Source organism: Chiloscyllium punctatum, chromosome 9, assembly GCF_047496795.1.
Source record: "Chiloscyllium punctatum isolate Juve2018m chromosome 9, sChiPun1.3, whole genome shotgun sequence".
NCBI classification, from domain to species: Eukaryota; Metazoa; Chordata; class Chondrichthyes; order Orectolobiformes; family Hemiscylliidae; genus Chiloscyllium; species Chiloscyllium punctatum.
The window spans coordinates 45,601,248-45,627,108 of NC_092747.1; the positions used below are offsets into that span (position 1 = coordinate 45,601,248).

At 40.2% G+C, this 25,861-nt stretch overlaps 1 protein-coding gene across 2 annotated transcripts in view; it reads left to right on the forward strand.

Moving 5' to 3' along the window:
• The window catches only part of micu2 (mitochondrial calcium uptake 2), a 463,232-nt gene extending 439,332 nt beyond the window's left edge, over positions 1-23,900 (forward strand). For both annotated transcript variants that reach the window (XM_072577388.1, XM_072577389.1), the window contains exons 10-13: positions 12,695-12,863; positions 15,881-15,989; positions 20,264-20,421; positions 22,726-23,900. In XM_072577388.1, coding sequence (XP_072433489.1) covers positions 12,695-12,863; positions 15,881-15,989; positions 20,264-20,421; positions 22,726-22,830 — 541 coding nt within the window. In that variant the 3' untranslated portion in view covers positions 22,831-23,900. The remainder of the gene's footprint in view (positions 1-12,694; positions 12,864-15,880; positions 15,990-20,263; positions 20,422-22,725) is intronic.
• The last annotated feature ends 1,961 nt before the right edge of the window (positions 23,901-25,861 follow it).

The window sequence follows — 25,861 nt, forward strand, 5'->3', positions numbered from 1 at the left end:
CAGCAACACAAAACAGACATGAGGAGGGAGTCCTCTTGATTGTCAGATGGAGCCTAGAACTAATTCACAAGAGCATGAAGTGGTTAGAATGTCACCGTCAACGATAAGTGCACAGTAAGAAAGAAAGAAATATGGCATTCACAGTGGGTGGAGTAGCTTTTTGTTTTGTTCTGCAGAAACAGGGTACATACATTTGCACTGAGGCTACTTTTAAATAGTAGTTGAGCATTAGTCATCACCCATCCTTGAATGAGTGTATACTCTCTTGTTAAATCACACAAATAATCCAGAGAAGTGTACGTTCATGAGTGATCACACTCTGGGCTATAAGTGCAGAGTATAATTCTAGACAAGATCCTGTTACAAGGTGCTTGCATTAACTTTGCTCTTATTGATCTTCTCAGTGAAGTAAGACCGAGGTCCCTCGCCTCCCACCTTTCATCTTACCATTGATGCTGAGCAACAGTGACAGGAGTGATGGAATGTTAGCCTGCATGCATTTTGGCAGCCAGTGTTCTATAGTACTGGCTTTCAGATGCTGCTGCAAACCTCTCCATGAAGACAGCCAAATGTACTCATGCTGGAACCAGCTGATAATAGTGGCCTACTCGAACCTTTGATCCAGTTTACCAAAGGTCTCTGACAACCCTGCCTTTGATTGTCCGTGCATTGTATGGTCATTAACAGCCAACACCATAGAGTCATTTTTTACAGGGGCTGAGCTGGTGTCTGTCAGTTCTCTGAATGCCAGCACACTGTTTCTTCACCAAACAGCTGTGGAGTTCTGCCAGCATTTTTGGGGGGGGGGCTGTGTCAGTGGTATGCCCCTGAATTTTATCTAGATTAAAAACCCACAAGGTGAAAATCTGAGCTGGTGGAGCATGCAGGAGAAAGTGTTGCTGGTGCATCTTCTGAGGAATCTACGGCTTCTTCCTCAGAGGTGGAGGAGGTGCTGAGGGGCAGACCTCTTCAGGGTGACAGTTGTGTGGGTGCTACTGCTGCCTGGATAAGAGAACAAGGGTCATTGGTTCTGCCATAGGGATAGTAGCTTAAGCATCTTAAGAATAAGCTAACAGTCGTGGTAATGAGAGAATTGCCCAGCACGGAACAATGAAGTTTACTGGCTTGCCTTGACATGGAGGTTTTGGTATTCCCCTGAGCGGTCTCAATCTTCTGTAGCTATCTCAAGGACCTTTTCCTCATGGGGTTGAACAGCCAAATGTTAGCTGTACCATGACTCATCTCTTCTCCATTATGTAACACTTTCTCCTGCAGTTAGACAAAAGGAGGGATTGAGTGAAATAAAAAGGGGATGGAAAAGCTGTTTGTGATGATGCAGGAGCAGCAGAGGTGGTGAGGTGTCCCAAGTGGTTAAGTAGGAAATGCTGAGAGTAGGAAACATTAGTAGTTTAGGGCGATGAGATGAGTAAAGCCACTAAATGGAGATGTCTCATGCAATAGTGAGACCATTAGCGTTAGTGTTCTTACTATGCAGTGGCAGAGTTAGAGTGAATATCAGGAAGCAGAGAGAAGATTGTGGCAAATCAACCTAGTTTACTGTATCCTGTGCTCCTGATATGGTCTCCTCTATATCTACATCGCTGAGACCAAATGTAAGCTCAGGGCACGTCTCACCAAGCATCTAGCTGGGCCCGCAGGGGCCACCCTGACCTCCCAGTCACCACCCATTTTACTTCCCCTTCCCACACTCTTTCTGACATGTCCATCCTCAGTCTCCTCTTGCCACAGCAAATCAGATCGCAAATTGGAGGAACGACACCTCATCTTCTGTCTAGGCAGCCTACAACCCGGAGGATGCAACATTGAGTTCTCCAATTTCAAATAACTTCCCTTTCCATCCCCTGACTCCCTTCCCAGCCTCTGCCCATTCATTCCATTCCTCTAACCAACCCTTCCTTCCAGCCATCAACCAGATTCGTTCCTCCCACCGACCAACCAGGGCATACCCTCTACCTGTGTTCACCTATCCCTACCTCATCACCCCGCCCCTCTCCCCACCTAAAGACCTCCCCACCCTCCCCCCACTCCCATTTATCTGCAGCTTCCCATACATCCACCCTCAGACCTGAAGAAGGGTGGCACCTTAAACGTTGATTTCTCCACCTCCTGACCTGCCTGGCTTGCTGTGTTCTTCCAGGCCCCTGCTTTTGTATACCTTGGATTCCAGCATCTGCAGTTCTTTTTTGTCTCCATCACCCTTGCAGAGTCCAGAAGATCATTAACCTTCTTCCAACACCTCTGAGCATTCTTTTAACACCTGAAATGGCACTGACATAGGCTGTTATCTACATTGAGGTTGATTGGAACTGGTGCTGCACCCTCATTTGCCAGTCTACATGAAAGAGGATGGATCTTATTATCCACTACCCTCTCCAACACCTCCAGGTCTCTCTCACTGAAAAAAGTGCCAACTCCTCTTCCTGGGACATGTCCTTCCCTGAAATGATCCAGCAGCAGAGTATGAAGAGCAGTTCCTGGCTTACAGCAGTGAACAATTCTGTCTGCTGCAACATGAGATTGCATGAGAAAAATGCAATAATTTGTAATTAATGAGATAGGAAGACTGCGTGAGAAACGTTGTCAGCCACGATGTGAAACTCACTGAAAATAACAATTAATCAAAAAATGAAAAAAATCAGTCATTATCACTGCCTCCAGATCTCAGGGAAATAAGAGTTATCAATTTAAAGTTTGTCACTTTAGGCAGAATTTTAACTAATAAGGAGAGGCAGGCTCAGGTATAGATACAGGATTAAACCCCCCCACAAGTGGTATCAGGTCATGATTCCACCCATTTTCCGGGTTACATCTGGGTGTTTTGCAGGAGGACATAGAATCCCTGTGGAATGTGCAAGAAAATCTGGTTTTAATAACAGGAAGGCAGGTTTCCTGAGCCCTCTGCATCTTTCAAGATCAACAAGGCGAGTTCACACAACAGAGCTGTCCTGTGAAAATGCATGCTAAGAAATTGGTGGAATTGTAAAGCTGCAGCTATGACTGAGTGAATGGCTTGTAGATTCATTATGGAAACAAACCCTTCGGTCCAATTCAACAGTGCCAACCAGATATCCTAAATTAATCTTGTCCCATTTGCCAGCATTTGACCCATATCCCTCCATACCCTTCGTATTCACATACCCATCCAAATACCTTATAAATGTTGCAATTGTACCAGCCTCCACCACTTCCTCTAGCAGCTCATTCCACACACGTACCACCCTCTGCATGAAAAAGTTGCCCTTTAGGTCCCTTTTAAATCTTTCCCCTTTCAAAGACCTTGTATTCACAAAACTACTTCTGGAAATGTGCTTTCACTGATAGATAATTTCTTAACTTCTTCAAAGTCAATTCACCTCTCTTTCATGTCATTTAATCTGCAAACAGCCTCAATGCAGCATGGGAGCATCTTTAGCAATTCTTCTTGCATGTCTGATTAGCATATAAAGTTAAACAACATGCAGTTGGACTTTAGTATGAAGTATCGTATATTGCTATGGATAAAGAACTGGCTGGCAGACAGGAAGCAAAGAGTAGGAATAAGGAATCATTTTCTGAGTGACAGCCAGTGACTAGTGGAGTACAGCAGGGAGCAGTGCTTTGACTGTAGATATTCAGAATACATATTAATGATTTAGATGAGGGAACTAAATGTAACATCTCCAAGTTTGCAGATGACACAAAACTGGGTGGGAGGTTAAACTATGAAGAGATGTAGGTGTCCTTGTACACCAGTTGCTGAGGATAAGCATGCAGGTGCAGCAGGTGGTAAAGAAGGCAAATTATATGTTGCCTTCACCATGAGAAGATTTGAGTACAGGAGAAGAATGTCTTGCTGCAGTTGTACGAGGCCTTGGTGAGATCACACCCTAGAGTATTGCATGCAGTTTGATCTCCTTATCTGAGGAAGGATATTCTGGCCACAGAGAAAGTTAATAAAGATTTACCAGACTGATTCCTGGGATGATAGGACTGACACATGAAGAGAGATTGGTTAGGCTTAAATTCACTAGAGCTTTGAATAATGACGAAGGATCTAATACAAATCTATAAATTCTAACAGGACGAGACCGAGCAAACAGAGGAAGGATGTTTCCAATGGCCAGGGAGTCCAAAATCAGGGGTTGCATTCTAAGGACACAGTTTAGGCTATTTAGGACTGAGATGAAGAAAAAGAAAACAAGGAGCCTATGGACTTCTCTTCCATAGAATGTGACTGGGGCCAAAATATTGAATGCTTTTAACAAAGGAGGTAGATATCATTCTTAGTACTAAAAGGATCAAAGAATTTGGGGAGAAAGGTGGAACAGGTTACTGAGTTGGATGATCAGCCGTGAACATATTAATTGGCAGACCAGGTTTAAAGGGATGAATGGCTTCGTCCTGTTCCTCTTTTCTGTGCTTCTATACACCTGAATATAGCAGTTGAGTTACATATTTTTTCAACCCAGAACTGACCAAGCAGTATCAAATTTGTTCTTCTGTTTATTTGGAGTTCAAACAACAAGCTGGATCATCATTTGAGCTCAAATTTTCTGTGACAATTTTGAGAATTGCAAAAAAAGGTATCATGATAACTGCCAAAAATGATGCAGCTCTGCAAGAAAACACAGCTGTACAACAATGAGATTCAATATTTTACTTTTTGTTTGATAGACTACTTCTGGATTCAGGGCAATTAAAACAGCAATTTGATGAGAATGATCTGCTGCATAGAGGACTACACAGTGCAAAGATAGATCTGACAGCCAGGCTGCCAATATTTTGTGAAAGCAAAATGCAAGTTGTGTTAGTAAATCTCTATATTTATGTTATAAAAATGAGAGGTTGTTTCAACATAACACTCAATCCAAACAATGACAAAATAATACATGGCTTGAAGATAACTTACCCAGATGCCCACTTGCATGTAGAAATTCAAATTTAGTTAACTGCCACATACTGATCATCAGCTGTTATTGTCTTTAATACAATAATTTGTCAATTTCTCCAAGCCAAAGCAAAAGGACCTCTGAGCTGCAGAGGCAATAAAACTAGTCGTTGCAAATATCAAAATACCAAGTAACATTACAAACTATTGGAGAACCAAACATGGTAGTTAGGACTTATTCCTGTAGTTTGTCTTTCTTTTAATAGGCAGACTGTCATGACATTTGCATCAACCTCACAACTGCAGTAAATCCTCAATTAATGTGATGGTTGTATTTTTGAACATCGTGGCTTTAGGTGAATCACAGGTTCCTATTGGAATTAGTGTTAAAGCCAGTAGTAGGTTCCTTTACACATGCGTTAGCAAGGAAAAAAAAATGTACAAGTTGAAATACTGTCATACATGTGCATTCCCAGTTGAAATTGCAAATAAATGCATCACTAAATATAAAAGAGACACAATATTTTTTTTAAATTAACATATAGTACTTTTAGACTGGGTACCATCTACTGTTAGACATTGGTCATGCTGGGATCAGCTCGATGCCAGGACTACCCGCACTGAGTTCTAAAGAAATGTCACTAGACTTGAATTTTTTTTTCTATCCACAGATACTGCCAGACCTGCTGAGTTTTTCCAGCAACTTTTGTTTTTGTTTCTTCCTGCACTGATATCTTCTGTCACTAGATGGAGCACAAGACTTCAGTGCAGCGCAAACCAGCAGAAATGGTGGTGGGTGGGGAATGACTGAAGTGAAACTGATAAAACTGAGTGCATATATTGACATTAGGCAAGGACTTCATGTGTGCATGTTGTGGTTGTGTTCGCCGAGCTGGGAATTCGTGTTGCAGACGGTTCGTCCCCTGTCTAGGTGACATCCTCAGTGCTTGGGAGCCTCCTGTGAAGCGTTTCTGTGATGTTTCCTCCGGCATTTATAGTGGTTTGTCTCTGCCGCTGCCACTATAAATGCCGGAGGAAACATCACAGAAGCGCTTCACAGGAGGCTCCTAAGCTCTGAGGATGTCACCTAGACAGGGACGAAACGTCTGCTACGCAAATTCCCAGCTCGGCGAACAGAACCACAACAACGAGTACCCGAGCTAGAAATCTTCTCACAAACTTTAATGTGTGTATCTCAGAGAACTATGCTTATCTGTGATGATTAAAGAAGTGTCACCTTGTGAAAAACTAAGTTGATTCGTCCAAGGGGAAAGGTATATCAGATTTCTCTCTTTGAAGCATCAGCTTTCTTGGCTGCCCTTTTTAAATTTTGAATATGACTTCACTATTTTTTGTTTGTCTTTTTCAGAGCTTCTCATTACGTTGCTAAGTGCCGATATTATTTCAGTTGAAAAATATTCCTCACTGCCTCTGCCAAACTTTTTAACAATAATATAAAAATAAGTGGAATGTTCAGTCGTACCCTTGAGTGAGACAAGGGGTTGGTTAGCTCAGTTGGCTGAGCAGCTGGTTTGTGATGCAATCTGACCAACAACAGCCTGGGTTTAATTCCCACACCTGCAGTGATCATCATGAACATCCTGCCTTCTCAACCTCAACCCTCAGCTGAGGTGTTGTGACCCTCAGTTAAACTCTAATGAGAGAGCTGCCCTATGGTCCTCTGGGACTATGATAGTTTACTTTTACCTGAGCAACATAGTGAAAGATTAAATAAAATTATATACAGAATTAGATGATATTCATACAGCTCCTATAACATATTAAAACCTCCCAAAATATTTCACAGGTGCTTTAAAAAGCAAAATTGAAGACTTGAGTCATATAAGGCAATATAAGTGCAGATGTCCTAAAGCTTGGACAGAGATTTTAAGGGGTATGTTAAAGGTGTGAAGAGAAGTTATATGAATAGGATGTGTTTGGAGGGATATGGGCCGGGTGCTGGCAGGTGGGACTAGATTGGGTTGGGGTATCTGGTCGGCGTGGATGGCTTGGACCGAAGGGTCTGTTTCCATGCTGTACATCTCTATGACTCTAAGCGGAGAGGCTTAAGGAGGGAATTCTGGAACTTGGGGCTTTGGCAGCTGAAGGCATGGCCGCCAATAACGTTCCAATTAAATTCAAATATGTTCAAGAAGCCAGGGCAACAGGGGTGTGAGGTTTGGGTCCGGGGGCAGCAGGAGAGGAGATGGGAGGAGTTGGTTTGGCAGAAAGAGGAACGGGGTCTGGGATAGAGACACCTGGGCAGGGGGAAGAGACGGTGGAGGGGGGGAAGAGAGAGATGGGGTGGGGAGAGACTCAGGATGATGTAAATTATGTGGGAGAGTGGATAGGAAGAGGAGTTGGGGATATAAAAGATGAAATAGTTGAGTTAGGCAAGAGAGAGGTGACAGGTCAGAGGAGGAGGTGGGCAGAGGGAGAGTAAGGGGAGATGTGGATACGGAAGGTTAGAGGAGATGTAGATAAGGAGGGTGAGGGGAGGTGTGGATAAGGAGGGTGAGGGGAGACCTACTAGGCACAGCTAAGTGAGGAAGTTCAGATGGCTGCTATAACAGGGAACATTAGGGGAATGTACAAAGACGTCAAGAAGGCAATAGGACCGACTCAGAGCAAGACACCGCCTCTCAAATCCTCTACTGGGGAAGTAATCACAGACAGAGTCCAGCAAATGGAGAAGTGGGTTGAACATTACTCTGATCTCCACTCCAGAGAATGTACCATGTCCACTTCAGCACTTGATGCCATCATGTGCTTGCTGATCATGAACGAGCTAGATGCAGAGCCAGTAGAAGAGCTCAGCAAGGTCACTGACAGCCTAGCCTCAGGTAAAGCCCTGGGTTGTGATGGGATTCCTCCTGATTTGATCAAGTGCTGCAACACTAGCTTACTGCTCCCATTGTATGACGTCCTCTGCCAGTGCTGGCAAGAAGGAGCCCATGTACTACAGCCCATGAGGGATGACAAGATCATTGCCCTCTACAAGAACAAGGATGAGAGAAGCAACTGCAACAGCTACAGAGGCATCTCTCTCCTCAACACTGTCAGCAAAGCATTTGCTCAGGTCATTTTGACTCACCTGCAGAAACTAGCAGAACATATGTACCCAGAGTCACAGTGCGGCTTCTGAGCTAAAAGGTCAACAGTAGACATGATCTTCTCCCTTTGCCAACTGCAGAAGTATAGAGAACAGAAAATGCCCTGTATGTTATCTTATAGAATCATAGAGATATACAGCATGGAAACAGACCCTTCAGTCCAACCCGTACATGCTGACCATACTTCTTATGCTCACATCCAAATCATTTATATAAATGACAAAAAGTAGAGGACCCAGCACTGATCCTTGTGGCACTCCACTGGTCACAGGCCTCCAGTCTGAGAAAACAACCCTCCACCACCACCCTCTGTCTTCTACCTTTGAGCCAGTTCTGTATCCACATGGCTAGTTCTCCCTGTATTCCGTGAGATCTAATCTTGCTAACCAGCCTCCCATGGGGAACCTTGTCGAATGCCTTACTAAAATCCACATAGATCGCATCTACTGCTCTGCCCTCATCAATCCTCTTTGTTACTTCTTCAAAAAACTCAATCAAGTTTGTGAGACATGATTTCCCAAGCACAAAGCCATGTTGACTATCCCTAATCAGTCCTTGCCTTTCCCAATACATGTACATCCTGTCCCTCTGGGTTCCCCCCAACAACTTGCCCACCACCGACATCAGGCTCACTGGTCTATAGTTCCCTGGCTTGTCCTTACCATCCTTCTTAAACAATGGCACCACATTAGCCAACCTCCAGACACCTCACCTGTGACTATCGATGATACAAATATCTCATCAAGAGGCTCAGCAATCACTTCTCTAGCTTCCCACAGTGTTCTAGGGTACACCTGATCAGGTCCTGGGGATTTATCCAACTTTGTGTTTCAAGACATCCAGCACTTGCTCCTCTGTAATATGGACATTTTTCAAGGTGTCACCATCTATTTCCTTACATTCTCTATCTTCCATATATTTTCCACAGTAAATACTGATGCAAAATACTTGTTTAGTATCTCCCCCATTTTCTGCAGCTCCACTCAAAGGCTGCCTTGCTGATCTTTGAGGGACCCTATTCTCTCCCTAGTTACCTTTTCGTCCTTAATGTATTTGTAAAAACGCTTTGGATTCTCCTTAATTCTATTAGCCAAAGTTATCTCATGTCCCCTTTTAGCCCTCCTGATTTTCCTCTTAAGTATACTTCTACTTCCTTTGTACTCTTCTAAGGAGTCATCTGTCTATCCTGTCTATACCTGTCATATGCTTCCTTTTTCTTAACCAAACCCTCAATTTCTTTAGTCATCCAGCATTCCCTATACCTACCAGTCTTTCCTTTCACCCTAACAGGAATATACTGTCTCTGGATTCTCGTTATCTAATTTCTTCAACCTCACCAAGGCATTTGACCTGGTCAGCAGAAACGGCCTTTTCAAGGTTCTCCTGAAGTTCAGCAGCCAACTGAAACTGCTGAGCATGATAGAACCCTTCCACAATAACATGAAGAGAACAGTGCAGTTCAGTGGCAGCTCTTCTGAGCCCTTCGACATCCACAGCGGCATCAAACAAGGCTGCATCCTTGCTCCCAAACTCTTTGGGATTTTTTTTTTCTGTGCTCCTGAAACATGCCTTTGGCGCCGCAACGGAAGGGATTTATCTACACACTCGATCAGAAGGCAGGCTGTTCAACCTGGCCCACCTCCGAGCCAAGACAATAATATGTGCAGCACTCATCAAGGACGTGCTGTTTGCCGATGATGCTGCAGTTGCAACACACACCCAGCAGGAATTCCAGTTATTTAGACCACCTCCCTCACGCTTGCAAGGATTTCGGGCTGACTATCAGTCTGAAGAAGACAAGCGTCCTGGGAAAAGACACAGAGGCACCACCAGTCATCACCATCAACGACTACACACTCAATGTCATCCATCAGTTTATGTACTTTGGCTCTACCATCACTGACAACCTCTCCTTAGACACAGAGATCGACAAGAGGATCGAGAAAGCAGCCTCAACTCTTGCTCGTCTCATGACTCGAGTGTGGACAAATCCCAAGCTGACAGTGAAGACAAAAATGTCAATCTACAAAGCCTGCATCATTAGCACACTGATGTATGACAGTGAAACGTGGACTACATATACCAGACAGGAAAGAAGACTGAATGTCTTCCACTTGAGGAGTATCCGCCATATCCTGGACATATCCTAACAAGACAGTGTGTCCAGTGCAGCGGTCCTATCTCACGCTGGCCTTCCCAGCATGTACACTCTGCACAGGCAGTGGAGACTGTGCTGGCTGGGCCATGTTCACTGCATGGAAGATGGCCGCCTCCCAAAGGATGTCCTCAATGGAAAGCTCACATCCAGGAAGAGAGCCACTGGGCGACCCCAGCTGCACTACAAGGACATTTGCATGAGGGACATGAAGATGCTTGATATTGTTAGAGTCCTGGGAAAGGCTTGCAGCTGATCGTACTAGATGGAGAAGCACCCTGAGCCAATACCTCAAAACAGGGAAAAGAAGCCGATGAGCACTGCAGCGGACAAGTGGGCACGAAGGAAGGAGTGCAGCAGTTCCAGCAGATCAATGACCACATACAGATGTGACCTCTGCGACTGGGACTGTCACTCCAGCATTGGTCTCTTCAGTCACAAGCAATGTTGCTTCAGAGAAGCGGAAAGCTAGAACAGCAAGGATGCAACCCACAGTCAGCCCTGTTCGAAAGGGGTCTCACTCACACTCAGGAAGCCAGAATTAGAAAAATAAAGAGATCTTGGAGGGTTGTGAGGCTGAAGAGAGATAGGGTAAAGCAAGGCCGTGAAATTATTTGAAGACAAGAAATAAAAGTTTAAAAATCAAAGTATTGTTTAATAAGAAACCAGTATTTGTCGGCATGTATGGGTGACAGTTAAATGGGATTTGGTCCAAGTAAGGACATTAACCTACAAAATTTTAAATTACCTCAAGTTTGCACAGGATGGAATGTGAGAAATTCTAAAATATCATACAAATTGCGAAATGAAAACTATATCCAAGATGTGTAACGTAGTGTAAATAAAAATGAGGCAAAAGGCATTGTAAGACATAAGATAACAGAAACCAGAGAAGACCATTTAAGCGATTTACGAACCTTGTCATTTAGATTTGTATACAGAAGATGCTTCCACCAAGCTCTTCCCAAATCCTTCTAATCCCTCTGGGCACCATTGATAGCAAGGCTTTTAAGCAACATGCTCTTAAACTCTGCAATTTACTTCCTGAACTATCCACTTTACTACTTATGTTTCCTTCTTCAAAAGCTTCCCTAAAATATATCTTCAATCATGCCTTTGTTCATTTCCTCTGTTACCTTTTTGCTATTCGGTAATCAGCGGTCTTACAAAATTGACCTTTTTCATATAACAGGCATTATGTAAAAGCCTTGATAAAGGGATAATCAACTCAAATACACTTCATACCAATTTGCATTTATTGTGCGAGGTGGCAGACTATTCTGTCAGTTTCAGAAGTCACAGAACACCAGGTTGTTGTCCAACAGTGATTTTTTTATTTGAAATCGCAAGGTTTTGAAGCGCTCCAAAAGCTTATGATTTCAAATAAAGCTGTTGGACTATAACATCAGCACTACCACAACATATTCTGTCAGTTGTTAGAGGTGTTTTGTTAACTAATGATGAATAGAACAGAATCAGCTTATGCTGAGATTAAGAGCAAATTACAATCTCTGAGCATTCTATGACAACATTACATGATGGTACATTCAGCTCTCAGTTAATTGAAACAGTTCTAATAATGTATTGTGTATTTTAGTATCCATTCCTTCCTAATTTAATTTTTATTATCTATTTACATGCTTGATCTTTTATTCTCCATCATTGAATGTTTTCCAGGCTTTTGTAATTAAACATAGCTCAGTTTATAGCATTCCTTAATAAGGATATTTAAATGAAGAATTTCCTTTCACACAATGAATTTCAAATTTCACCTTTTACAACTGTGTTTGTTTTGACATAGTTGACACACATTTTGTGAAAATCATGCAAATGCTTCAGAGGTCCAGTTCATGAAGAGCTAAAAACATAAATACAGGAATTCCTGTGGCATTGAATCCACACTCCAGGCACTTCTAAACATCCATCTAAACATGTCAAAACAGACTTATTTTCACTATGTTTCATTTTACTATCTGAGGCAGAAAATATCTGAAAACAGGGCCAGCTTTCCCTGCAGTCGGAGAGATCACCTCGGTATGAAATTTTCACATAACAGAACCCTTTCAGCTGCTTCAGTTGACATCTGTAACAACAGATAGTCAGCGCTGAACACGTAACAAGCATCTTACATTATTGTTGCAAAGGGCAACCATGAGCCCACATGGGCCACCTAGATATGTTTATGTCAGACTCTTTAAGAGTTGGAGCAGTAATTGTCACATGACCTAAACCAGGTGGGTTTACCTGTAGCAAGTTAGTTGCAGTAATTGAAGTCATCTTCTTGAGAATGGACAATTAGGAATGGGCAATAAATGCTAGCCCAGCCTGCAGTGCCACATCTCATGACTAAATAGAAAAAAACCTGCATCCCGTGATAGAATTTTTTTTTAATGCCTTGGTTTTCAGATTTCAGCTGTTAAATGCATGCTGAAGTCAAACTTTGAAGAACTTTTGATGAGGTAACAATTGTCTTCAAAGACTCTTGGGCTGGATTTTGACATTTTAAAAACTTTGATCTCTGGTGTGTTCCTTTTTTAGATTTATGGAAGATCTGCAAACAGAAGTGCAAGAGATTGAATTTACAGAGTTCTCTCGAGGCATGAAAACCATGAGAAGAGAAGAGTTTGCAGCTTGGCTGCTCCATTTCACTGAAGAGCAAAACCGTAATACTTACTGGAAGAACGTGAGGAAATTACCTCCAGGGGAGGTTAGCATTTACCTAAAATTAAGTTTCCTTTTACAACATGAATTTCAAATTTCAACTTTTACAACTGTCTTTGTTTTGACATAGATGACACATTTTGTCTCAATGGCAGTATTTACATATACCGTTCCTATCAATCTGAATTAATATCTCAAGCAAATATGTAATTAATACCAAAAAATATATAAACAGCCTTCTTTGTAATAGGAGCTTGTAACATTAGTATACAAAACAAGAGAAATTAACATTTTTGCAACAGGAGTTTCATAAACACAGCAGATGATTTTGTAAACACAGGTGTTGATTATTTTCTTCACACATGTCTCGAAATAAAATTTAAGATATTATTCAAAATTTCATGGAAGGAAACATTCAGGTTTTTTTATTGTTTGTTTATGGGGTGTTAGTATCATTGGCCAGACCAGATGTTGTTGCACATCTCTAATTGCCCAAAGGGCACTTGAGACCCAATTATACATATAGGCCAGACTAGGTAAGGACAGCAGATTTCCTATCTAAAGGACATCGGTGAACCACATGAATTTTTCTGACAATCATCAACATGATTATAGGGTTTAGGAGCAGAAGTTGACAATTTGACCTATGAACAGCATTCTGAATAATTTTCTTATTGGCTGTGCAGTCTCCAAAGCCCATGCGTGGCAACAACTTCCAGAATCAGAAGTCAATGCCATGATCAACATATTGACGGAATCACCATTTGCAGAATATCAGAGCGGCTGCACATGCACAGCCACACAACCTAGAGGAAACAGACTCTGCCTGATCAAATCTTGATTTTCTAAGTATCTAAGTATAACCTCATTGATATTCTGTTTATTTATTTGTGGGAATCATTTATTTCCTGTCCCTAATTACCCAGTAGGCAATTAAGAGTCAATCACATTCCTGTGTGTCTGGAGTCGTATGTAGGCTAGACTAGGTAAGAATGGCGGATTTCCTTCCCTAAAGGACATTAATAAGCCAGATGGATTTTTACAATAACTGGTTATGGCTACATTAGGGGACCATTTTTTCCTGATTTCAAATTGAATTCAAGTTTCACCATCTGCCGCAGTGAGATTCGAACTTATGTTCCTCTAACATTATAGCCTGGTCTATAGTTTCCTGCTTTCTGCCTCCTCTTGTCTTGAATTCCAATCCTATTTTTACAGTTCCTTATCGTTCCATGATACTTATGAAAAGACTGCTGCTAGAAGAGTTTCATGCTGGTAGACAATAAGGTCTGAAAAATTGAGAAGATATTCACATTGGCATAAATATTTACTTTGTAATTCTCACGGTTAAAGCAAAGTCTAGCAAAAGATTTTGTTTTTGCCTCTTGCCATTTTCCCTGACAACCACACAGCACAGACACATTGGTCCAACTTGGCTATGCCAACCAAGTTTCCCAAACTGAACTAGTCCCACTTGCCTGCATTTGCCTTTCCTATTCATGTACCTATCCAAATGTCTTTTAAATGTTGCAACTGTACTTGCACTTACCATTTCCTCTCACAGTTCATTCCACATGCAAGCCACACTCTCTGTGAAAAGGTTGTCCCTTAGGTCCCTTTTAAATCTTCCTCCTCTCCCTTTAACAATATGCCCCCTGGTCTTGAGCTCACCATTTTAGGGACAAGACCTTTGCTATTCACCTTATTTATGCACCTCATGATTTTATAAACCTCTATAAGATTACTCCTCAACCTCATGCACTCTGGTGAAAAATGTCCCAGCCTATCCTTATAACTCAAATGCTCCATTCTTGGCAACATACTGGTAAATCTCTTCTGAACCCTCTCCAATTTAATAATATTTTTCCTATAGCAGGGCAACCAGAACTGTACACAGTACTCCAAATGTGGCCTCACCATCATCCTATACAACCTCAACATTCCTGATTGTATTTTTTTCCAAAATGCATAAACTAGACCACTATTGATTTCTTTCCCCCCACTTGATCAGTTTCTCCTCACTTACATTCATGTCTGCTGATACTTTTGGTCGGTTCCATAATTTCCAGTTTTCTGGCCCTGGCCACCACCTCTCCACCATAGATGTGCAATCCCTGTACACATCCATCACTCATCAGGAGGTTTGAAGGGTCTCTGCTTCTTCCTTGAAGAGAACTCTACACAATCTCCATCCACCACCACCCTCCTCCTGGCTAAGCTCGGTTTCACTTTGAATAACTTCTCCTTTAACTCATGTCACTTTCTCTAAGTCAAAGGTGTGGCTATGGGTAACTGCATAGCCCCCAGCTACACTTGTTTCTTTGTGGGGTATGTGGAAGATTCCTTATTCCAGTCTTACACAAGGCCTTCACCCACAGTAGACAAGTTAAATATCAATAATGTCTTCAGTGCTGCTTCCTGCTCTCATCTGAAATTTTAAAAATTAATTAGTTTTACTTCCAATTTTCATTCTGTCTCACCCTCACCTGGTCCTCTCTGGTTCTTCTCTCTCTCTCTCTCTCTCTTTCTCTCTGTCTCTCCCTCCCCCTCTATCCTTGACTTCTGTGTTTCCATTTCTGATATTATTGGGTTGTTAATGAGATGTGAATCCAAACCTGAGAGAGCTGAACAGGCATTGTGTATTTGTTAACCCAGCAGGCAAAACAATCTCAGGAGATATTAGTTCGGATCCCAGTCTTCCCGTCACTCGATATTTACATGTTTGCACATCCAGCATGGGCCACTTAGGGAGCATTAGGAATAATGGCAGATTTTTATTTCCCTGCCTAGCGTAGTGGTATTAAAGTCAATTTTGGCACCAAAGTCTCTCACTTCTATGACTGAACATAAGTAACTCAGTGTAGACCAGAACGCAGTCACAGTGGATTTCCAGTCTCATAATCTAAGAATGTCAATCTCTCTCTTATACTCTTTTTCCTGTTCATTCTCTCTTTCAATCTCTCCTGTCCTCTTTCTTTATTACTATGTTCTGCTATCTTTGCTCCTATACTTTTCACATGGAACTTATTCTTAAATATTAACTAGTGTTTCTTTATATTCCAGAGCATTTCCTTTCAAGAATTCAGGGCATTTTGCCACTTTATGAATCATCTTGAAGATTTTGCTTTCACTATGAATATGTTCACTGCAGCTAACCGTCCTGTTGGAATAGGTATGTACAGTGCAACATTATATATTATTCTGAAAACAGAAAGGCATTTCGACTTTGAAGATATTTTTTAATCAAACAGCATCAAAATGATAGAATGTATTGGAGTTGGATTATTCATGTCACATAAGATCTAAATCTATGCTTTCATCATGTATGCTGATTTTACCTGCTGCAGAAATAAAAGGATAAAGGTAGATGAATGTATGACTGGAAAGTTGATGGAAGAGGGAGAGCTTTGAAACTTCAAAGAATTGTGAAATATGAGGAGAACAGTGTGAAACTCAAGAGGATATTGACAAGTTGGTGAAATAAGCAGAAAGGTGGCAGATGAGGTTCAAGAAAAATGTGAGGTGATGCACTTTGATCAGAAAAACACTAAAAGACACCGCAAAATTGGGTTTAATTCTACCATAATGGCCAAGAAAGTATAGGCTTGTGGATACTTTGAAGGACATCACTGCAGGCTTTCCTTGGGGTAATTTCTGAGACCCAATTCTAAAGGGTTCAGGAACAAGGTGTACATGTGCACAGATAATTGAAGGGGACGGGTCAGTTGGGGAAAGCAGTAAATAAGGCAAACAGTTTTCTCTGCTTTATTCTTAGGGGTATGGAGTGCAAGAACAAGGAGGTGATATTGAACACGTACATGACATTTGTTAGATCTCCATCGGAGTATTGTATACAGTTTTGGGAACCAAGTTATAGAAAAATGCAAATGTATTGGAAAGAGAGCAGAAGTGATTTACTAGAATGGTACCAGGTAGGAGAAACTTTAGCAAAGAAGATAGATTGAAGAAGTTTGGCCTGTTCTCCTGGAGAGAAGCCTGGGAAGAGATTTGATAGAGGGTTTTCAAAATTATGAGTAGGCTGGGTAGAGTAGGTAGGGAGATGCTGTTTCCATTTCTGTTTCTTTCATTAAAGAAACAAGAATGAGAGGGCATAGATTTAAAGTTATATGAAAATGGAGCAAGGATGATATGAAAAAAAACTTTCTCACACAGTGAATTGCTAGGGTATGGAATACATTGCCTGGAACTATGGTGGAGGTCAGTTAATTAAGGCATTCAAAAGGGCATTGGCTGTGTTTTGCTGTGCAGGGTTAAGGGGAAAAGGCAGGAGATTGGTAATAGATAATTAAGCTAGTGTTGGCACAATGGGCTACATTGTAATAGTTTTGTGATTCTTTGAATCTATTTACATTCTTCATCCTACTGTCTTGAATGTCCTCCAGTATTTTTCCTCATGAGTCCTTCTACATCTGTAGCCCTGGACAAAACTGGTCAGCAGACAATTCTACCACAATAGCCAAGAAAGTGAAGGTTTGTGGATACTGTGGAGGACATCACTGCAAGAGACCCTTAGGGTAATTTCCAAGATTCTGGATTAGTGGTGCTGGAAAAGCACAGCAGTTCAGGCAGCATCCGAGGATCAGTAAAATCAATGTTTCGGGCAAAAGCCCTTCGTCAGGAATTCCTGATGAAGGGCTTTTGCCTGAAACATTGATTTTACTGATCCTTGGATGCTGCCTGAACAGCTGTGCTTTTCCAGCACCATTAATCCAGAATCTCGTTTCCAGCATCTGCAGTCATTGTTTTTACCTAATTTCAAAGATCCAACTACTTCAGCTGCTTTATCAATGACCTTCCTTCCCTCATAAGGTCAGAAGTGGGGATGTTCACTGATGTTTGCACAATGGTCACGATTCCATAGATAACGAAGTAGTCTATGTCAGAATGCACCAAGGCCTGTATCCAAAATCTCTCCTTGGGCTGAAAAGAGGCAGGTAACATTCACACAACAGTAATGCTGGACAATGGTCACCCCAACAAGAAAGAATCTATCCATTGCCCTTGGTCATTCAAGACATTATTGTTGCTGAATCTCCCACTATCAACAACCTGGGTGAATGATTGACCAGAGACTGAACTAGCCATATAAATGCTGTGCCCACAAGGGTAGGGCAGAGGCTAGTAATCCTTCAGTGAAGAACTCACCTCCTGACTCCCTAGAATGTGTTCACCATCTACAAGGTGGCATGGTGGCACAGTGGTTAGCACTGCTGCCTCACAGCGCCAGAGACCCAGGTTCAATTCCCACCTCAGGAGACTCTGTGTGGAGTTTGCACATTGTCCCCATGTCTGCGTGGGTTTCCTCCGGGTGCTCCGGTTTCCTCCCACAGTCCAAAAATGTGCAGGTTAGATGAATTGGCCAAGTTAAATTGCCCGTAGTGTTAGGTGAAGGGGTAAACGTAGGGGAATAGGTCTGGGTGGGTTGCACTTCGGCGGGTCGGTGTGGACTTGTTAGGCTGAAGGACCTGTTTTCACACTGTAAGTAATCTAATCTAATCTAAGTAATCTAATCTAAGGCACGTGGCACGAGTGATGGAATACTCCCCACTTGCCCGGATGAGTGCAGCTCCACCAACACATAAGAAGCTTGACACCATCCAGGACAAAGCAAAACGTGTGATAGGCATCACATCTTCATATATTGACTCCTTTTACTAGCCACACTCAGCAGCAGCAGTGTGTACCATCTAAAAGATGCCCTATAGTAATTCACCAATGATCCTTAGACAGCCCCTTCCAAATCCATGACCATTCCCATCTAGGATGATAAGGACAGAAGATATGCAAGATCCCCTCCAAGCTACTCACCATGCTGACCTGGAAATATATTGCTCTTTATTCAGTGTTGCTACAACACTGTTTATGCAAATCTGATTTTGAAATATCCATTACAGCCAAATCCAGGCTTGCTTGACATTGTGGATTTATTTCCAAATGCAGAAATTAGAACCAGGAGTGTGATACACAAACCAGGAAAGGTCTTTGTTTAAATGTTATAACGTGAGTAGTAACATCCTGTATTTTTCCTAACATGTCTGCATGTGGTACCTTCCAACATTAGTGGGCGCCAGAGTTCTGGGTATTGATAAATGTATGGAAGTTCACTTACTGCTTTTTAAGAGCAATTCAGCCATTTACAATTCTTCTGTTGACTGGTGAGCTGTGGCCTCCAATTTCATTCTCATGACAGACATTTTGCCGTAATGACCTATGGTGCTTTGGAATGGCATGATGGACTACCTTCCTTGTAACTTCCTCTGAATGCACCACATCTACTTCCACAGTCACAAAACAGGAATGTCGGTTATGTTTCTTTACTGAGAATTCAGAGCTATACCTTATGTTCCCCTCACTTATTTTTTCCTGTCACCTCTTATTCTTGTTGATAAAAATGCCTTTATGATGTCTCTATTCCGGCAAGCCTGATCGTCTGCACTTCTTAAAATGAATTACTGAAGGCAATTTTTCTTTCCCAGCACTGACGTACCAGCTACTTACATCCGAGCTTTCCTTTAATTTTATGCAAAAAAATGTTTGCAAGCAGCACACTTCCCTTCAAGTGAACATAATTTCAGTTCCTTACCAGTCAGGTTATAGCTGCCTTGGTCTTGGAGAATGTGCCATTATATTCATTAGGATCATAAATTGAGCTTTCAGGCATAATCCTCATGCCTTTGAGAAGCAGTCTATCTCTACATTGTGTTGGAACGTAATGACACCCAGACTTTACAGATGTGAGCTTGTTAAGTTTCCTGTGCATGTGATTAATTTTCTGTGCATAAATCAGCATGGCATACAATGGACCAAGTCTTGCCTGTAGAACAGCCTTCTTTGTGAAGCACTAGCATTGGCACATTTTCTGAGTAAGCCTTATGTCTCCAGCTGATTTTGCAACCTGGATTTATGCAATGCAGCTCGGGTAGATGCAAAGTCTCTCTGATGATTTCTTTGCCACTTCTATTTATTTTTGAATTTTTTAAACGGTAAAAGGAATTCCCAGGACAACTCATATTGTACCAGACAAGAAAAGCAAAACTGACATACTGAATCCCATTGCAGATAACTGAAACATGAATAGAAATACCAGATAGTAAGATACCAACACTCCTTGACCTTCAACAATGACATTGCATTTCTGGAGGTATAGTATAGTTCCAAATTTAAATTTGAATGGGCTCCAACTTTAACTGGATGAGCAAAGATGAAAAGTCTTCATCACGCCAAATTAATTAAGTACATTAAACTTTGCCCTTTATATCTATTTAACATGTTTCAACTAGATAAGAAATGCTACATAAATCCATGATAGCTTTTGCAACAATATATTACTTCTTCAAGGAGAAGTTTTTTTTACATCTTGATATTTTCAATGATATTGGAATAACTTTGTCTCAATATTTTGTGTGCTTTCCATGTTAAATTTAGGACAATTCAAGAGAGCTGTGAAAGTTGCAACAGGGCAAGAATTATCAGATAATGTTCTTGATACTGTCTTCAGGATTTTTGATGTGGACGGAGATGGGTGTCTGAGCAAACAAGAGTTCCTTGGAGTGATTATGACAAGGCTGCATCGTGGCTTGAAGGTGATATTCAAGTTCCAAATACAGTTGCTGCATTTTCCAAACCAGTGAATATAATTATAGGTTGACCTTGGGTTAACATCTGATCTGAACGATAGCAGCAGTACAGCACTTCTCCAGCCTTCCTAATATATCTTCGCTTAAACACATTTGTGTTTTTAACTTTAACCTTGTGGAGATAAGTTCCACATTTTAACTATTCCCTAGTCAGTGAAGTTTCTCCTGAATTAGTTATTGGATTTATTAGCAATTTATCTTATATTTAATCTTATATCTCCTGATTGCATTTGTCTTCCTCTTCAGACCCTCTCCCCACCCCCTGCCAAGTTTTCATCTCCCTAATACATGGGATCGTGTTACATTTTCTCCATGTTTACCCTACTACACTGTTAAAATCTTTAAGACCACTGTTCAATGTTCAGTCATTTCTTTCCTAGAGAAAAGAACTCCAGATCAGTACAATGTCTCAATTCTGGATAAGTACAGAATAGAGACAAAATTGATTGAAGAGTCAAAACCAATAGGTGCTTTCAGTTGTGTTGGAGTAGGATGCTCCAGAGTGCAATTTAGGAGTACTAATGTTTCTAATTCATCCCAATGGATTGGTTTGAAAAATTCAATGCAAATTAGTTCAGTTTGTATTTGATACTGTGTCAAGAGGAGCAGGTGGCATCTCAGAATTTGCAGGATGCTTTGAACAAACTGAATATAAACAGAACAAAAGCATATAAAATGTAATATAGATAAGTGTACAACACAGAGCCTACAGAATGTAAACTGCAAAACCAAAACAAGAGGAAATCGTGATTAAACTTATAGTGCACCTTTGTTTACATCCAGTTTTGTCACCAAGACATAAAGGGGATATTCACATACCAGAAACAGTGCAGAGAAATGGCACAAGGCTGATCCTGATTCTCAGATCAAAATATTTGGGCCCTTCAGCAATCTTACAACAGAGTGTGAAATAGCCAGGCAAGAAATGGGAAGGCTAAATTATGAAGATTACGAGTTGTTAGGAATCAATGAAAGGAACACAGGTTTAAAGTAATAAAAAGTAAATTTAATATTATCACAAAAATATTCTCACAATAAGTGATATGTACAAGAGGCTGGATTTAATGCTTACCTTCCTTTGGTTTAAAGGTGTGAGACTCATTAAATTTGGGAGGTGCACGCACACTGCTCACCCTCCTACCTATGCATCGTCTGCATTTACCCAGCAGTGGAGCTGGCTTTGGCCAGCCATCTATTAATGGGACAATTTGAGGATATCAAGTGGGGGTTGCCCACTTAAGGGCCTCACCCACTACTGTAGGACTTTAACTGGCAGCAGCACACCAAACATTCAACCCAGCATTTCTTTCCTGGACCCATTGGAGGGCTACCCCCACACCAGTTTGCCATCCCCTCATGGCCTCCCAAACACCAGCCTTTTCACCTCCGGGTGGGGAGAAGCAGGCAGGTTCCATTTCTCACATGACCAAATCCTAGATTCAGCAATACACAACTCTGTCCCAATGAGCTGGAGCTTCTGACATTTGACGGGCTGGCAGCTGTCTGAGGGAGTTTCCTTGACCCAGAAGGGCAGGAGTTCTGAATCCAGCATATTAATGGCAGTTAAATGCCTTTGGGAAGCCAGGGCTCACTCAAGTTATTAGCCAGGGAGAGCATCCTCTACCATTCAAGGAATGGACTTTCAAATAAAATAGTAGAAATGAAAGCTTTGAAAGCATTTAGGAAACTGTTAAATGAATTAGACAGTGAATTTGGGTGGACTGAATGGTATTCCTGGGAGTGATCCCATAACTTGGATTAAGAGTGACTATTTGTGATACAATGTTTACCCTTGTTAGTCCTCTTTCACAACATTTAAATTTCTGACTGAATAACCTACACAACAACAACAATGTACTTCAGTTAGGGAAAAAGACCTGATGAATTCTGAAAAACATTAATAAATGAGGTTGAACATGTATTCTTTTGTTATTAAATGTTACATGTTAAAAAAAACATGGATGATACCAAATTTGGGAACACAGTAGCAGTTTCACAATGGACAACAGAAGATGGAAAATTTTAGATTTACAGAATATTGGATATATGTGAAAAGGTGGAAGACAAATAATATTTGATAGTTTTATACTTATTGGATAATACCTACATTCCTGGGTTTATAAAAAATCTTGAATACTAACCTAAAAGTGTCCAAAATAGTTTAAACTGGAACAAAATGACCCTAGTAGGTTATGACAAGAAAAATCTGTTTGTCTACAGTAACTGAGACTTTTACTTTGGTTTCAACAGGTGCCAATAAAACATGGTTTCAAGGGCTATTTTAAATGTGTGAAGAAGGAAACTATTGTTGGAGTTCATGAAGCCTGGAAGCAGACTGGAAGAAGCCCCTGTTAAACCTACTGACCATAAAGTCTTTTTACATAAAATAATCCAGGGCTATACATGAGAGCCAGTTTGTTAAGGAAATTTGTCACGGGTGATTTAAAACAAGCTTCAACATATTTAGGATTACTAGAAAGCATCCAGAGTTTAATAAAATGTAATAAGTGTAATGTTGCTTACATATACAAACAGTGTACTTACATAAAAATATATCATTGTCTCATGAAAATATATTTTCACATTTGTTTACAAGCCTGCACTATACTGTATTAATGAAAAACACTGTCAATTTTGTCACTTAAGTGTGACATAATTCTACTAAAGATGTCTGTGGTATTTTTGACTTTTTGTTCCTCCAGATAAGGACTTTTATTCAGCATTTATTTTCTTGAAGGCAATGCACTTTAAATAAAATTTAAAGTGGTTGAATCACTGACCTTCTCTGTATATTTCAGGCAGTTCATTTTTCTCAGATGCTCTTAAAAATACAAAGAAAGAAATCTGTTTGCTTAACTTGACCTTGAATGCACTACATAGATCTCAGGGCAAGAAGAGAAGGGGCTTCTACCTGTGTAGCATTCTTCATTGATATAATTGAAGAAGACCACAAAGGAATGTCTAAAGTATTGCTTGCCCCAATAAATCAACAGGATCTATGCAACACCAGAAGTGATGTTATACAAACAGATTTAGCCCTAAAAACATTTAATCTCTGCTGCTTCAGTGCAAGATATGAAATATTCAGGGACTTGATTGATTGTGTCTTTATGTTCTTGTATACAAGTTTGTTTTAAGAATCTAAAACAAAATATGACTTCAAAAACATAAGAATTGTTTTTAAATTACATTTAAGATGTAAAATTCTATCCTACATTGTAATGCTGGAGGTAATTTATCATAATGTCACAAAACAATTATTCTTCAACAACTGTGATTACTTTTTAGAAATTAGATAAAACTGCCATTTGGTTTAATTATTTTACTTGAATATGTAAGAACTACAATGATTTCATCAGAATCTACCACATCTGGAATCTTTATTAAACCTGCTGCTTTTGCACTAATAAAGTTGGCTTGTGAAATCTGTGTTTAAATTTATGAGTCATAACACCTGTGACCAGTGCAAGTATTTTCTTAGCACACCAAGGGAGCAACAATCATTCCTTTAATCCAATTGTTGTTAAAGTATTTGGTGTAATCCTTGAGGTATGCAACTAAATGATAGATAATTGCCAGGCTTAAATCACTAAACCATTGAAGCACTGATGCACATCAGTAAATGAGAATATTAAGCTTGTTTGAAACTGTATTTACTTCACAGTAGATTATCCTGATCCTATAAAGACAACGTAACTTATGCCTGTTTGTAAAAATACTAGCCTGCATTCATTGTAAACATACCCTTGGCTATCTGTATCAGGAATTCTACTAATATTCAGAGTACATTTTCTTTTTGATTTTTCTATCCATGGCAGCATTGCAAAATGTTTGAATCTGAGAAGCAATTACTTCAGTCTAAATTATTTTCATAATCCAATAGAGAATTTAGTCAATGTTTGAGTGAATTGAAACCTACAATGGTGAATTCTGTACTACATTCGTTGTAAAGAGTAAAGAAGGTGATTCAAAACTAAAAAGCTAAAGAAGAACTTGGTACAACAATGCTTCAGCTTGACATTCAAATCAATAAAAGTCAAAATAGTTCAGTTGGTCAACTGCTTCTAATTGGAATTGTTAGCATTGTAGATCTTCCTGTGGGACAACCTGTGAGAAAAAATATTGAGGTGAAATCCTTTAATAAATAATGTAATTGATGGGCATTTTATTAAAAGCAAGGCTCCATGAATTGTATCAGTGACTGATGGTACCATTTTATATATAGGAGGCGTCCAATTTCCAGACATCTGTATGGAATCGCATTCTTCAGTCAGAAGTGTAATTTTAAAGATCCAACATATGAACATTTCTGGTCAACGCAAACAGCTATTTTATGTTGTCTTGCATTGTGTTCCAATTTGCATGCAAATTGACTTGTGAACAGATTCAAGAACAGAACCTGGCTGCAGCCTCGGACTGCCTGATACATATACATTTTTATATGTGTGCACATTAAATTTATAATAATTTAACACAATTTAATCTAGTTAGAAAGAATAAGAGTTTTAATTAGATTTTATTGGTTATCATGAAATAATGTGTACAAATTCAATATTTGATTCTGTTTTATTGCTAGAATTTCATTGATTTCTTGAAATAAAATGTTCTGTGTTGATGCTTATAAACATTTTTTTCAGAATGAATGCTTTCTGAAAAGCAGCAACGTCCTGTTTGGCAAGTGTTCCAATTTTAATTTTGCATTTTTAACATTTTGTTCTCAAAATTGTGCAAAGTCATGATATTTTCCTTATGTGTTGCTTCTTAAAGACAATGAACGATACAATGTATTGATAGTTGAAGATAACCAATCTATAAGAGGGAAAAGAATTACCAACAGCACATCTTAGGATATGTGCCAAAATTACATGCAAGTTCACACTGTAACCATATTTGCAATATGTATTTTAGAAATACATTTCACCATAAATAATCCTGTATTTTCCTTTAATATCACTTTTTTCCTGAAGGTTATTATTTTAATGTTGACTTTCTTAAATAATTTTGTCAGTTTTTAGATTGCAAATTTAAATGAGTAATTTGGTGCAATAAAATGGAATTTGAAAGACTTTCTAAAATATGTACCTCTGATTAGTGCAAAATTTACTACCACTGTGTAAAGTGGATGGCTAGCCCTGAGCTAGAGAGAAGGTAGGGAGAGGTAATTTTCCTGAATAATTAGTAAAGTTGGAATGTCAGCAACAATAGATATGAGAAGAAATTGCTTGCTTTGAAAAACCAAACACATGCATGGTGAAAAAAGCAAATGTGAAGAGAACCTCAGGATTAAAGAAAAGCAAGATAGTTGAGAGAAGTTGGGAAGAGAAGGGGCTAGACACTGCCAGATTACCTCAACTTGGAAACAACAGTTTCTTTGAATTCTTCACAT